The 16,033-nt window shown below is 46.7% G+C and overlaps 1 protein-coding gene across 7 annotated transcripts in view; it reads left to right on the top strand.

Moving 5' to 3' along the window:
* Positions 1 to 16,033, top strand: part of LOC126539350 (protein YIPF1) — an 81,168-nt gene that overhangs the window by 23,143 nt on the left and 41,992 nt on the right. For all 7 annotated transcript variants that reach the window (XM_055075547.2, XM_055075546.2, XM_055075550.1 and 4 more), the window contains one exon: positions 6,072 to 6,188. In XM_055075547.2, the coding sequence (XP_054931522.1) occupies positions 6,072 to 6,188 (117 nt within the window). The remainder of the gene's footprint in view (positions 1 to 6,071; positions 6,189 to 16,033) is intronic.

Here is a 16,033-nt window from a genome sequence, read left to right on the forward strand (position 1 = left end):
GAAGATGTGGAATCGGCGATGGGGAGAATGAAAACAAAATACACTATACTGATGGGCGACTTCAATGCCAAGGTAGGCAAGAAGCAGGCTGGAGACAAGGCAGTGGGGGAATATGGCATAGGTACTAGGAATGGCAGGGGAGAGTTATTAGTAGAGTTTGCGGAATAGAATAATATGCGGATAATGAATACCTTTTTTGCAAGCGGGATAGCCGAAAGTGGACGTGGAGGAGCCTGAACGGCAAGACTAGAAATGAAATAGACTTCATACTCTGCGCTTATCCTGGCATCATACAAGCAAGGTGCACTGCAGTGACCATAGGATGGTAAGAACTCGAATGAGCCTAGACCTGAGGAGAGAATGGAATAAACTGGTACATCAGAAGCTGATCAATGAGTTAGCGGTAAGAGGGAAAATAGAGGAATTCCAGATCAAGCTACAGAACAGGTATTCGGCTTTAACTCAGGAAGAGGACCTTAGTGTAGAAGCAATGAACAACAATCTTGTGGGCATCATTAAGGAGTGTGCAATAGAAGTCGGTCGTAACTCCGTTAGAGAGGATACTAGTAAGCTATTGCAGGAGATGAAAGATATGATCAAGAAATGCCAATGTATGAAAGCCTCTAACCCTACAGCTAGAATAGAACTGGCAGAATTTTTGAAGTTAATCAACAAGCATAAGGCAGCTGACATAAGGAAGTATAATATGGATAGAATTGAACATGCTCTCAGGAACGGAGGAAGCCTAAAAGCAGTGAAGAAGAAACTAGGAATTGGCAGCAATCAGATGTATGCAATAAGAGACAAAGCTGGCAATATCGTTACTAATATGGATGAGATAGTTCAAGTGGCTGAGGAGTTCTATAGAGATTTATACAGTACCAGTGGCACCCACGACGATAATGGAAGAGAGAATAGTCTTGAGAAATTTGAAATCCCACAAGTAATGCCACAAGAAGTAAAGAAAGCCTTAGGAGCTATGCAAAGGGGGAATGCAGCTGGGGAGGATCAGGTAACAGCAGATTTGTTGAAGGACGGTGGGCAGATTGTTCTAGAGAAACTGGCCACCCTGTATACGCAATGCCTCATGACCTCGAGCGTACTGGAATCTTGGAAGAACGCTAACATAATCCTCATCCATAAGAAAGGGGACGCCAATGACTTGAAAAATTATAGACCGATCAGCTTACTGTTAGTTGCCTACGAACTATTTACTAAGGTAATCGCAAATAGAATCAGGAACACCTTAGACTTCTGTCAAGCTAAGGACCAGGCAGGATTCCGTAAAGGCTACTCAACAATAGACCATATTCACACTATCAATCAGGTGATAGAGAAATGTGCAGAATATAACCAACCCTTATATATAGCTTTCATTGATTACGAGAAAGCGTTTGATTCTGTCGAAACCTCAGCAGTCATGCAGGCATTACGAAATCAGGGTGTAGACGAGCCGTATGTAAAAATACTGAAAGATATCTATAGCGGCTCCATAGCCACCGTAGTCCTCCATAAAGAAAGCAACAAAATCCCAATAAAGAAAGGCGTCAGGCAGGGAAATACGATCTCTCCAATGCTATTCACAGCGTGTTTACAGGAGGTATTCAGAGACCTGGATTGGGAAGAATTGGGGATAAGCGTTAATGGAGAATACCTTAGTAACTTGCGATTCGCTGATGATATTGCCTTGCTTAGTAACTCTGGAGACCAACTGCAATGCATGCTCACTGACCTGGAGAGGCAAAGCCGAAGGGTGGGTCTAAAAATTAATCTGCAGAAAACTAAAGTAATGTTTAACAGTCTCGGAAGAGAACAGCAGTTTACGATAGGTAGCAAGGTACTGGAAGTGTTAAGGGAATACATCTACTTAGGACAGGTAGTGACCGCGGATCCGGATCATGAGGTTGAAATAATCAGAAGAATAAGAATGGGCTGGGGTGCGTTTGGCAGGCATTCTCAGATCATGAACAGCAAGTTGCCATTATCCCTCAAGAGAAAAGTTTATAACAGCTGTGTCTTACCAGTACTCACGTACGGGGCAGAAACCTAGAGGCTTACGAAAAGGGTTCTACTTAAATTGAGGACGACGCAACGAGCTATGGAAAGAAGAATGATGGGTGTAACGTTAAGGGATAAGAAAAGAGCAGATTGGGTGAGGGAACAAACGTGAGTTATTGACATCTTAGTTGAAATCAAGAAAAAGAAATGGGCATGGGCAGGACATGTAATGAGGAGGGAAGATAACCGATGGTCATTAAGGGTTACGGACTGGATTCCAAGGGAAGGGAAGCGTAGCAGGAGGCTGCACAAAGTTAGGTGGGTGGATGAGATTAAGAAGTTTGCAGGGACGACATTGCCACAATTAGTACATGACCGGGGTTGTTGGAGAAGTATGGGAGAGGCCTTTGCCCTGCAGTGGGCGTAACCAGGCTGCTGCTGCTGCTGCTGCTGCTGCTGCTGCTGCTGCTGCTGATGATGATGATGACATCAACCGATTATAATCGCGATTAAATAATTTATCGAACAATTGGAGAGTGAGAATTGCCCCGCACAAGGCACTAATAGTAATAAAATCGCCTCCAGTGGTTGTCGAATAGGTGCCGCAGTGCTACAGTTGACCTGCCAAAGGGGGGACCGAGCCCCTCCTGAAGAAATGGAGGCGGAGCTGGGCCCCCCCCTGGCCCCTCCTGACTTTAAGCACTGCAATTGTTTTATATAATGCTAATTTAAGGGACGATGACGTCCTTGAAAAGTTGAGGTGTAAATAACCGAATGTGTGATTAACATTATTCATGACGTAGTTAACATGATTTTGATCAAGAAAGGTTGACAGTTACGTGAACTCCTAGATGCCTATGAGAGATTACTTCATCTAGCACAGAACCATCATTGTTATAAAGAGGTGGGTAATGTTCGGAAGATTCTCATTACGCTACACATTTTAGCATTTAAACACATCTGCCATGCATTGCACCAGTTAGTGAAAGCTTTAAGGTCAGACTGAAGTGCTGTAAGATCAGTGTGGAAGGTATGCAATAAATTACGCAGGCATCAGCATAAAGCCTAATAGATTATGGAACTACATTAGTCAGGTCGTTAATATAACTTAAATATAGGAGAGGGCCAACGACAGAATCTTGTGGCATACCCAAGGTAACTGGACAAGAAAGAGAATCAAAATACTTAGCTGTCACCAATTGCGTTCTGTTAGAAAGTTTTCAATCCAGGCAATGATATTGGGATCAGTGTTCCATTTGCTTAATTATAAACATAGTAGTGGGTGACGTACAAGATCAGGTGATTTTTGAAAATTTACGAATATGCAATGATTGAAACTCCCATTGTCAAGAGCAGTGTAGAGTTCATTAGTAAAACAAATTATACTTGCATTTCACATGAAAGTGAATTCACAACCCGTGCTGCTTAGCCATAAAAAATGCATCAGACTTGAGGAAGTTAAACAAAACTTGAGTAGATTATATGTTCTAAGAGCTTGTAGGGAATGCTAGTTAGTGCTAGCTGGGCAATGCTGCAAGGGAGTCATGCACATGCCCAGGAGATTTTGCGAAGCTTGTGACGCTCCATTTGAAGACACAGGCGTGCAAATAGTTCTGGCTGATAACACCTGCACCAGGTGCGCATGCCTGCCATGCTTTCATAACCACTGAAGAACCACACAGGTAGCTCATGCTCAAGTTGCAGTGGAAGAAGGGTTTATGGCTTCGTCGATGAAGCTGGCATTTTTGGGAAAGTACTCGGAAGAACGGCAATGGCCTGGGCATCTGAAGCCGGGCAATACTGCAAGGGAGTCGCACGCATTCGTAGCTGATTCAGCGAAGCTTGTGGCACTCCATCTGAATACACAGGCATGCAAATAGTTCTGGCTGATAACACTGATGTAATTTTAAGCATTTGGAAAGCATACTTGGAAAGCATATTTAGCGTCAGCGAACAAGGACAGAAAGGAGACGACACCACAGTGGCACCTCCTCCTCCAAATTTTAAGCATCCAAAAAAGCTGTCTCCTTATCTAACAAGTCAACCGAAGCGGCACTAACACAGGTATCACTATCCCGACGTATAGCCTGAGCCTCAATAATCTCTCGCACATCTTTATCTTGGTTAAAAGGTAAAAAACCCGGGGCACTTCGCCGACCAAATAAAGACTTAAAAGAAAACAAGACGTTTCGGCTCCCACACGGGAGCCTTGTTCACAGGTAAAATAAACGAAAGTGCTCGAGCAGCTCGCTTAAATAGTCTAGAACACGTGACGCAGGCAGCGCGCATACACTGACGGCAGATTGCCATCGCTCCTGTTCAGAGTGTGTGGCGTAGTCTGGATCATGAGGGACTCAAGATAAAGGCGTCGAGATAGCCCTTTTTCCCTGGCAAGGACACGTGCCTTCCCCCAGTCGATTGCGTGGCCGCTTGAAGTGGCATGCTCAGCCAAGGCACTGGATTTCACATTTTCTTTTTTGACGTCATAATTGTGCTGTTTAAGACGCCTTTCAAAGTCACCAGTTTCGCCAATGTACACGTAGTCGCAATCCGCGCATGGGACAACGTACACAACACCTGGGAGAAAATCCGGAGAAAATCTGCACGAGGCAAGAAGACTACGCAGCCGACGTAAGTGTGGTACGGCGGGAACTATCAGCCTGTGGTTACCCGTGCTCTTTCTTGAATGCTGTCGAACGACAAATGGCACGTCCGCAGTTACCCCATGCTGCCTCTAGTCAAAAGCGCGCCGGAATACCCTATATTCCGTCCACGAGTGAAGCTCTAAGCCGTATTCTGCGTTCATACAATGTTCAAGTGGCACACATTCCTAACCAGAAACTACGGCAATCACTCGTCAATGTTAAGGACAAATTACCAAAAGAGAAATTCCCAGGTGTTGTGTACGTTGTCCCATGCGTGGATTGCGACTACGTGTACATTGGCGAAACTGGTGACTTTGAAAGGCGTCTTAAACAGCACAATTATGACGTCAAAAAAGAAAATGTGAAATCCAGTGCCTTGGCTGAGCATGCCACTTCAAGCGGCCACGCAATCGACTGGGGGAAGGCACGTGTCCTTGCCAGGGAAAAAGGGCTATCTCGACGCCTTTATCTTGAGTCCCTCATGATCCAGACTACGCCACACACTCTGAACAGGAGCGATGGCAATCTGCCGTCAGTGTATGCGCGCTGCCTGCGTCACGTGTTCTAGACTATTTAAGCGAGCTGCTCGAGCACTTTCGTTTATTTTACCTGTGAACAAGGCTCCCGTGTGGGAGCCGAAACGTCTTGTTTTCTTTTAAGTCTTTATTTGGTCGGCGAAGTGCCCCGGGTTTTTTACCTTTTAACCATGTTTCATCCCGACCAGACGGGCTTCCGTCAAACACTGAACTTCATCTTTATCTTTGTGCTTCGCAAGAACCCGGCAGGACCCATACACAGGCGCACAGCCGCGTTCCTGACAGTGAGTTGACAGATGACCGTATTACTTATTTCTCACGTTTAGACTATGTTCTCGTAACAAGTCATTAAGGCACCTTCCTGTCTGTCCAATATATTTTTTCCCACAGGACACTGGAAGCTCATAAACAACAGCTTCTACGCAACCCACTGGTGCTTTACGATGATTCGTAGAGCATCCATGGCCATACTTAGCACAATGTACCATTATGACGCAGAGCCAGTGAAGGCGGAGCTTAGTCCTGATCACTCGGCAAACAAGTTGAGGAGAAAATGCATGACTGTAGAGGAGGGTAACTTGTATCATCTGTAGCTCTCTTAATATGAGACGCTTCACAGAAACTGTGGTGCGAATGAGTAACTTAAGTTGTACCCTACGGACCTACAAAATTTGTCCGAACCGTTTCAGGGGCCCTTTGAAAACTCTATTTTGTATTTGCTCATACTCAAACCTATGTCTGAAGATTGACCTCCGAACAGTGAGGCGTCTCGTTTGTGGTGTTTGAAAATCCATGATAATAAGGGAAGAATGAGGAATATGGTGAAATGACAGTCAAGGCATATTTGTGAAGTTGAGTTTTGGTACAGAACCAATGTGCACTGTGTTTGCAGGGCCCATATGGGTAGGCCTGACATTGGTGGTGACTACGTCAGTGAGCAGCAATGTGGCCAGCTACTTGGAGACAGCTGGCCAGAGCAAGGACTTCTGGCACACTGACTACACTCGAGGTGGGGACCTTGCTACAACATGTACCACGCCCCAAATGGGCCATTATGCCAACATGCTGGTCTCGCCATTTTCATACGTTGACTAAGTGTTGAAATAGCTGCTTTGGACTGGTAATTTTGAATACTGTAGCATTTATTGCTCTTAACAGATAAGTGTACCACACTGAATGAACTGGCAAATAATGTTGCACTCATTTCTGCATGAGCTCAGTGGATCCCACAAAGTTTCGGCCCCTCATTGTGCAAGTGGCACGGCTGCACTATTCTGTGTTTCCTGAATTAGTCTTTCTTTATGCTAATCATGCAAAATATTGTGCACAAAAAAGGTGGAGGGCTGCGTAAAGCACAGCATTAAACATTGCATGCATTGGTTGCTGCCTTGGTTGCTGCAGAAAGTGCTTTAGTTTTCATAGATATAGTATATACTATAGTCGTAGTCGTTGGCAACCCTAGAATTACGTGAGAGTTGCACTGCTGTCCAACTAGTAGAGAATTCATATACAGTCTTCAACCGATAATTCAAACTCAACGAAGACTGCCAAAATGTCCGACTAATCGGGAGTCCGAAATACCGGATTCACCCAAAAATAAGTGACCTTATTCCACAAGTGGCCAAAAAAAGTGTGCCATATTCTCAGATCATCACTTTCATAGGTACCTTCAATTTCGCATGATTGAAAATGGTCCTTCTCATGTACACATTGGCGTTTAAGAGCGACGGCATTGTTGGCACAGTGCCAAGCACACTATCTTTCACATTACTAGCGCAAGAACCATTGTTTTCTACAAGTGATGTCATTCTCGGCACACTGTTTTATTACTGTGCGGAAACACTGCCACCCGTCGATGCGTCCGGTGCTAGTCATGTGAAATATCACGAAAACAAAGGTATCTTTCGAAAGTGATCATTCAAAAATATGACCCAAGTTCATCAATGCGTGTTGCTGTTTGCACAAACACTTGCCTCTGGCTTAGACATTCCGTGGCCATGAATTTCTTGCAATGATTTTTATGCTATTCCTTTTCACACTTTTCACGCTTCGTCAGTGGTCAGGGTGATGCTCCGACGGGATTAGCCTGCCATGAACAGCAGATGATAAGAGGGGCATAGGATCAAGCAGAAAGCATTTCTACAAAATCACAGCACGAATCTCAACCATTGTCATGCCGTCGCTACAGATAGACAAAAATACTGTCTATGAATGCACTGAATTCTTATTGGCGACTACAAGATTGACTAGGCTTCACTTGTTTCAGTTACACAGAGCGCTGGCACCATGACCGATGACCATGCCGGCAACCATGCCGGCAACATCTCAAAGTAAAAATATCGCTGTTTCTGATTTACTCGATGGCCATACTTAGCATACGGTCATGCAATCCAAGTCCAAATCACTGCACAACTTGCTGCAAGGGCCTGAGATTTTGTTTGTCCTTATACACTGTCTATGGGACTCATGGCAGTGCCACGGAGCTATCCAAATAAACAAGCATGTCCGAATTATTTGTGTCCAAATAATTTGTTGTTGACTGTACATAGATGCTCCAGCCAATTACATTTGCTCATTTTCATGATGTTACAGAGGCTATGAACTTATTTCAATGTCGCGTTGTGCCCATGTAAACATATTTGCGGCACTAAAAGACACTGAGAGCCACCAAGATTCTTATGGTAATTTTTGTGTTCACTCACCCTTGTTCACATGCATACTTATGCAAACATCCTTCAGTTTCAATCCAACAAGTTGCTTTTAAACACAGTGAGAACTTTGTGATTATGTTGCCTAGGAAAAGCCATGACCTTGCTTCTTGAACATTTGCACACAGTTGTTTCGCCAGTGCCCAGTTGCAACACAGCATGTCTCTTTCTCATGTATTTTGGCTGCTGTGTATAAAAGTTGAACGTGTGTGCCTGCGTCATTGCTTCACTGGCAGAAAAGGGCTTCATGGTGCTGTTGGCATATGTTACATTTACCATATATACATGGTTCTTTATGGGGTGTGGAACCTGCCGGTGGTATTCTGGTCTTTTGCAACAAGTGCCTTATGTGTAAGAGCAACTTGCTGATGCAAAATAAAAGTATCAGCTTATATGGTAGCTCGCAGAAGGGCATTTAAAGCAATTACAAAAGTGTGAAATTAAAGCCAAGCATCAAACCATGGTTAGAAAAGCACGAATTAAGCCTTCTTGAAGAAGTAAATTACATGTACTATACTTACTTTGGAGGCATTCTCAGTAGCACATACTTTGAAGTTTTACACTTGCATAATTAGTTTTATGTTATGTATGCCTGTATTCCTAACACCCACTAGAGATAGGGCTGATGTTTGTACATAACTCTCAGCACTCCTGGTGCAAAGTACTTTTTCTTCGCTGCATTTAGTTTTTTGTAAACCTGTGGACACCTTTCTGTATAGTATTTTTCATCACTTACACATATGTCAAAACTCTGGTAATATGTTATACAGTTGAAACTCGATTTAACAAAGTGATGACCACACTCGAATTATTTAGTTAAATAAAGAAGTTTGTAAAATCAAGTAAGGGATTTTTGGGTCCTTCAAAATCTAACATTGTAACATAGCAACACCCAAAAGGTGCCATGGCATTGTATTTGCCTCTAACCCACGCCTGCGCATGTAAAAAGTATGTGAGGACGGCCCAACTACCGCCGTCCCTAGCGCCGTCTGGTACGTAGAATGCTAGCGACTGCTGAGTCAGTTGGTCCATGCAAGGGCGTGGCATGCAGCCTTGTCAAAATAAAGCTAGGGCCGCGACAAGGGTGCCTCAATGTTTAAACGCGATAGCGTTAGAGTGCACGCTCAAAGAAAAACCCATCCGCATGAAAATTAGAAAAAAATCTGCTTTTTTTACTCATGTATTTCTGGAAAAGCTTCATTGAATCTGGTTTAATACAAGCTAGTTTCGTTAATTTGGGTTGATGACAACATTGAACCTTATGGGTACATACCAGGGAATGGAAATTTCTTCGTTAAGTCAGGAAATTCGTAAGATCAGGTTTTGTTAGATCGAGTTTTAACTGTAGGAGGATGTGATGGTGGCTTGCAAGCCATGGCATTGTCCCTACATTTATTTCTAAAGCGGAGCAGCGGCTGCAGCAACCAGCCCGGTCCAGAATGAAAGTGCGCCTAGTGACTGGTGCCACAGGCAGATGTGCAGCACTGATGATTATGGTGGATGAGTACTTGCGATGATAAAGGTTGCACTACAATGTGACTAATCTCCCATTTTGAATAGTTAGATATTATGAAGTAGACTGAAAAATTTCTATGTAGTTTGTCATCATCATCATCATCATCAGCATCAGCCTGGTTACGCCCACTGCAGGGCAAAGGCCTCTCTCATACTTCTCCAACAACCCCGGTCATGTACTAATTGTGGCAATGTCGTCCCTGCAAACTTCTTAATCTCATCCACCCACCTAACTTTGTGCAGCCTCCTGCTACGCTTCCCTTCCCTTGGAATCCAGTCCGTAACCCTTAATGACCATCGGTTATCTTCCCTCCTCATTACATGTACTGCCCATGCGCATTTCTTTTTCTTGATTTCAACTAAGATGTCAATAACTCACGTTTGTTCCCTCACCCAATCTGCTCTTTTCTTATCCCTTAACGTTACACCCATCATTCTTCTTTCCATAGCTCGTTGCGTCGTCCTCAATTTAAGTAGAACCCTTTTCGTAAGCCTCCAGGTTTCTGCCCCGTACGTGAGTACTCGTAAGACACAGCTGTTATAAACTTTTCTCTTGAGGGATAATGGCAACCTGCTGTTCATGATCTGAGAATGCCTGCCAAATGCGCCCCAGCCCATTCTTATTCTTCTGATTATTTCAATCTCATGATCCGGATCCGCAGTCACTATCTGTCCTAAGTAGATGTATTCCCTTAACCCTTCCAGTGCCTCACTACCTTTCGTAAACTGCTGTTCTCTTCTGAGACTGTTAAACATTACTTTAGTTTTCTGCAGATTAATTTTTAGACCCACCCTTCGGCTTTGCCTCTCCAGGTCAGCGAGCATGCATTGCAGTTGGTCCCCTGAGTTACTAAGCAAGGCAATATCATCAGCGAATCGCAAGTTACTATGATATTCTCCATTAACTCTTATCCCCAATTCTTCCCAATCCAGGTCTCTGAATACCTCCTGTAAACACGCCGTGAATAGCATTGGAGATATTGTATCTCTCTGCCTGACGCCTTTCTTTATTGGGATTTTGTTGCTTTCTTTATGGAGGACTACGGTGGCTGTGGAGCCGCTATAGATATCTTTCTGTATTTTTACATACGGCTCGTCTACACCCTGATTCCGCAATGCCTCCATGACTACTGAGGTTTTGACTGAATCAAACACTTTCTCGTAATCAATGAAAGCTATATATCAAGGTTGGTTATATTCTGCACATTTTTCTATCACCTGATTGATAGTGTGAATATGGTCTGTTGTTGAGTAGCCTTTACGGAATCCTGCCTGGTCCTTTGGTTGATGGAAGTCTAAGGTGTTCCTGTTTCTATTTGCAATTACCTTAGTAAATACTTTGTAGACAACGGACAGTAAGCTGATCGGTCTATAATTTTTCAAGGCTTTGGCGTCCCCTTTCTTATGGATGAGGATTATGTTAGCGTTCTTCCAAGATTCCGGTACGCTCGAGGTAATGAGGCATTGCATATTCAGGGTGGCCAGTTTCTCTAGAACAATCTGCCCACCATCCTTCAACAAATCTGCTGTTACCTGATCCTCCCCAGCTGCCTTCCCCCTTTGCATAGCTCCCAAGGCTTTCTTTGCTTCTTCCGGCGTTACCTGTGGGATTTCAAATTCCTCTAGACTATTCTCTCTTCCATTATCGTCGTGGGTGCCACTGGTACTGTATAAATCTCTATAGAACACCTCAGCCACTTGAACTATCTCATCCATATTAGTAATGATATTGCTGGCTTTGTCTCTTAACGCATACATCTGATTGTTGCCAATTCCTAGTTTCTTCTTCACTGCTTTTAGGCTTTCTCCATTCCTGAGAGCATGTTCAATTGTATCTATATTGCCACATCCTATATGGTCGCCGTGGGTATGTGCCAGGCGATGAGAAGGACGCTGAAGTGGCGCACGAGTGGAAAAACAGAGACGACAACGATGTCGCGTTGACTGCCCTCATAAAAGTGCTTTTGCACCTCCTCTACGTTGGCTTTCCCGTCTCCTACTAGGCTGCGACACTGGTGGAGGTGCGGGATAGGATTGCCTCATGCTCGGCACCCCTTCGCGGAGCCATACCTCGAAAGCGGAATCACCTTCGTTCATCGAAACTCCTGTTCAGCGGTACAGTCGCCGCCTGCTAGGCCTGACGCTCGAGTTCAACCCTTTGCAGGACCCTGCTGGAACGCGTCAGCGTACTTCCGCCATGGCTACTGCAACTCCATCGCAGGTGACGCTGCAGAATCCTAAGATACCAGAAAGTTTCCACGGCGACGCTTTTGAGGATGTCCAAGATTGGCTTGACCAATTTGAGCGTGTCGCCAGTTATAATGACTGGGGCTCCCAGCAAAAGCTGTCTAATGTCTATTTTGCGCTTCAAGACAGTGCGCGGACGTGGTTTGTGAACCGGGAGAGAAATTTGACCACGTGGGATGCTTTCCGCACCCAGCTTCTAGACAAGTTCACTAGTAGCGACAGAAGAGACAACGCGCAGCGGCTACTCGAATCCCGTATTCAAAAACGAAACGAGAGCATTGCCATGTTTGCAGAAGATATGGCCCGCCTTTTCCGCAGAGCAGACCCTGAGATGGCCGAAGAAAAGAAGTTGCGCTATCTCTTGCGCGGAGTGAAGGAGGAACTGTTTGCCGGGCTCGTGAGGAACCCACCGACGACAGTGGCCGAATTTACCAAGGAGGCTACCGTTATAGAACGGGCACTACCCCAACGGTACCGCCAATATGATCTCAAGAGCTCGCCGGTGAATGCTTCCATTCTACCTGAGAGCTGCAGCACGTCTCTACGTGAAGTCATCCGAGAGATTGTGCGAGAGGAGATCCGGCAGCTCGGTATCTCTCCCATGGCACCAGCGGTGGCTTCTGTCGCTGATATCGTTCGGGAGGAAGTTCGAGAGGCCTTTTCGTCGCCCGACTAGCAGGCGGTGCCGCGACGATGGACCTACGCGGAAGCTGTCTGCCGTCCACCTCCTGCCACTTCGATGCTGCTGACACCGTCGACCACTACGACGCAGCCATCACCGCCACCCCCGACGCCCTATTTTCGACAGTGACAGCCGCCGCCAACTATGCCGTATCGCCGCCAGTCGATCGCTGCGCCTCGTTTCTACAGTGAATCCTCTGCCGGCTACCTGCTTCGAAAGACCGATTTGTGGCGCACCGCTGACCACCGGCCGTTATGCTTTCATTGCGGCGAAGCAGGACATGTTTACCGCGCGTGCCATTACCGCGCGGCTGGGTATCCAAGATTTTCCAGCTGCAATTACCCTGCGTCTGATGCTGCACGTAGCCGCGACGGAAATTCTACAAACTTTCGGCCAGAAGGTTCAACGACGCCTCTATCGCGTTCCCCATCTCCGGCTCGTTACACCCCACCGACCCGTCGCAATTTTTCTGACGCCTCTAGGGGCAGGTCCCCTAGCCCGCGCTGGGGAAACTAGACGCAGCGACCTCCGGGGGTGAGGTTGCAGACCGGCTAGCTATCCAAGAGCCCCCATCTCAGACGATCGACGACTCTACAACTCCAACGACTCCAACCACACCTCCTGTAACCGACGCCGTCAGCGCCGATCTTGTCGTTTGCATTGACGGCCACCAAGTGGCCGCTCTCGTCGATACTGGTTCGCATTTTTCGATAATCAGTCAAAAGCTGGCCGACAGGCTGCGAAAAGTGAAGACGCCGTGGACCGGGCCCAACATCAGAACTGCCGGTGGCCAGTTGATGACGCCGATTGGAAAATGCACAGCCAGAATAGTAATTGCCGGCGCAACCTTCGTCGCCACCCTCGTCATTCTCTTTGAGTGTTGTAAAGAAATTATATTGGGGATGGATTTTTTGAGAGAGTATGGTGCAGTGATTAATGTCCGTGACCTCGTCGTCACATTTTCTACGAGTTCAGACGACGTCGACCCCGCGGAACACCAGCGACCCCGCTTACGTATCGCCGCCGACGACGACGCGCTTCCATCGCGAAGCTGTTCCCTCGTGCCTGTAATCTGCGACAACTTGAACACTGGGACTGGCGTCGCTGAACACATCGACGGACTGGTACTGAGTCAAGGCGTTTCCATCGCCAGGGCCGTAATTAACGTACACGACGGACGTGCTGAACTCCTGCTGACGAATTTTACCAGGGAACGTCGACACATTGTTAAAGGCACGGCTGTTGCTTACTTCGACGAATTTACATCAATACAGGACTGCCTCTCAGTGGAGCACGCGACGTTCACTGTGGCTGTGCCTGCCCCTGTGGTCGATATCAGTCCCACCTTATCACCCGTCGAACGCAGCAGCCTTCTTGTGCTCATCGATGAGTTTAAGAACTGCTTCTCATCCACGTCACGAGTTAGCCAGACGCCGCTCACTAAGCACCGTATTGTCACCGAAGTCGACGCCAGACCAATTCGGCAGAATCCTTATCGTGTAGCACCGAAAGAGCGCGAGGCAATCCAGACACAAGTGAATACGATGCTTGACGATGGCGTTATTCGGCCATCTAAGAGTCCTTGGGCATCGCCTGTCGTATTGGTGAAAAAGAAGGATGGTAGCCTGCGCTTCTGCGTCGACTACCGAAAACTCAACCTGATCACAAAGAAAGACGTTTATCCGCTACCGCGTATCGACGATTCACTGGACAGGCTACGAAACGCACGTTACTTTTCGTCGATGGATTTGAAAAGCGGCTACTGGCAAATAGAAGTTGATGAGAGAGACCGTGAGAAGACCGCTTTTGTTACGCCCGACGAACTTTATGAATTTCAGCTGCTCCCCTTCGGTTTGTGCTCTGCGCCGGCAACGTTTCAACGACTAATGGACACTGTACTCTCAGGCCTCAAATGGCAAACCTGTCTGGTCTACCTCGACGACGTGATTGTTTTCTCCGTAACGTTTGAGGAACACTTACGGAGACTAAAGATGGTCTTTGAAGCAATACGCTCAGCTGTTCTAACTTTAAAACCTGAAAAGTGCCATTTTGGCTTTGAAGAACTTCAATTTCTCGGTCACGTTGTTAGTCGTGAAGGTGTCCGACCTGACCCTGATAAAATATCTGCCGTTGCTAATTTCCCAACGCCATCAGATAAAAAGGCCGTGCGACGTTTTCTGGGCGTTTGCGCCTACTACCGACGGTTTATTGCGGAATTATCGCGCATCGCATGGCCATTGACCCATTTTACCAGAGAAGATGTCTCCTTTGTGTGGGGTGAAGACCAGCAACGGGCTTTTGATGACCTACGGCAACGGCTGCAGGCGCCTCCCGTCCTCGCACACTTTGGTGAAGACGCTCCTACGATTCTTCGTACCGACGCTAGTAATGTCGGCCTCGGCGCAGTGCTTGTACAGCGGCAGGACGGCACCGAAAGAGTGATTGCTTACGCCAGCAGGACGCTATCAAGGACGGAGGCTAACTACTCCACTACAGAAAAAGAATGTCTCGCTCTGGTGTGGGCCGTCCTGAAATTTCGGCCATATTTGTATGGTCGGAGTTTCACCGTTGTCAGTGATCATCATGCACTTTGCTGGCTGACTAATTTAAAAGATCCAGCTGGTCGGCTTGCGCGCTGGAGTCTTCGGCTCCAAGAGTTCGACTTCACAGTTGTGTACAAATCGGGGAAACGACACACCGACGCCGACTGCCTCTCTCGGTCTCCTGTTGAGACTGCAGTCCACGACGATGATGACGCGGGTTTTCTAAGCGTGCTAGATACTGTCAACGTTTCACGCCACCAACGCGAGGACGCAGAACTGGTTCCTCTTTTCAATTACTTAGAGGGAAAAAACAAGCAGCGTGCCGAGGTTATTCGCGAGAGGGCTAGAGGGAAAAACAAGCAGCGTGCCGAGGTTATTCGCGAGAGGGCTGCCTTCGTTTTGCTTACGCCACGACGTTCTCTATAAAAAGAACTTTTCACCTAATGGCAGCAGCTACCTACTCATCATTCCCGCATCTCTTCGCGACGAAGTCCTACATGCCTGTCACAACGAGCAGACCGCTGGTCACTTGGGATACACCCGCACATTGGCAAGAATTAGGCTAAAGTACTGTTGGCCAAGCCTTGCGTCGATCGTGAAACGTTACACACAGACATGCCTAGATTGCCAGCGCCGCAAAGCCCTACCTGGCAAGCCAGCTGGACTGCTGCATCCTGTTCAGATACCGCAAGCGCCGTTCGAACAAATTGGCATGGACCTTTTAAGTCCGTTTCCACTGTCTACTGCCGGAAATAGATGGATAATCGTCGTCACAGATTATCTTACGCGATACGCCGAAACAGGTGCTATCCAACGTGGAACAGCAGCCGAAGCAGCGCGATTTTTCGTCGAAGCCGTCGTCCTAAGGCATGGCGCTCCCGCAGTGGTCATAACAGACAGGGGATCTTCGTTCACGGCTGCGCTTCTGGATACCGTGTTGCGACTAAGTGGTACCACTCACCGAAAGACCACGGCTTATCATCCCCAAACCAATGGGCTGACAGAACGTATGAATAAGACACTGGCAGACATGATGAGTATGTACATCGACGTCGACCACAAGAACTGGGACGAGATTTTACCATACATTACATTTGCGTATAACACGGCTCGCCAAGAGACAACACGCGTGACGCCTTTCAACCTCGTTTACGGACAC

Source organism: Dermacentor andersoni, chromosome 11 (assembly GCF_023375885.2).
Source record: "Dermacentor andersoni chromosome 11, qqDerAnde1_hic_scaffold, whole genome shotgun sequence".
NCBI lineage: Eukaryota > Metazoa > Arthropoda > Arachnida > Ixodida > Ixodidae > Dermacentor > Dermacentor andersoni.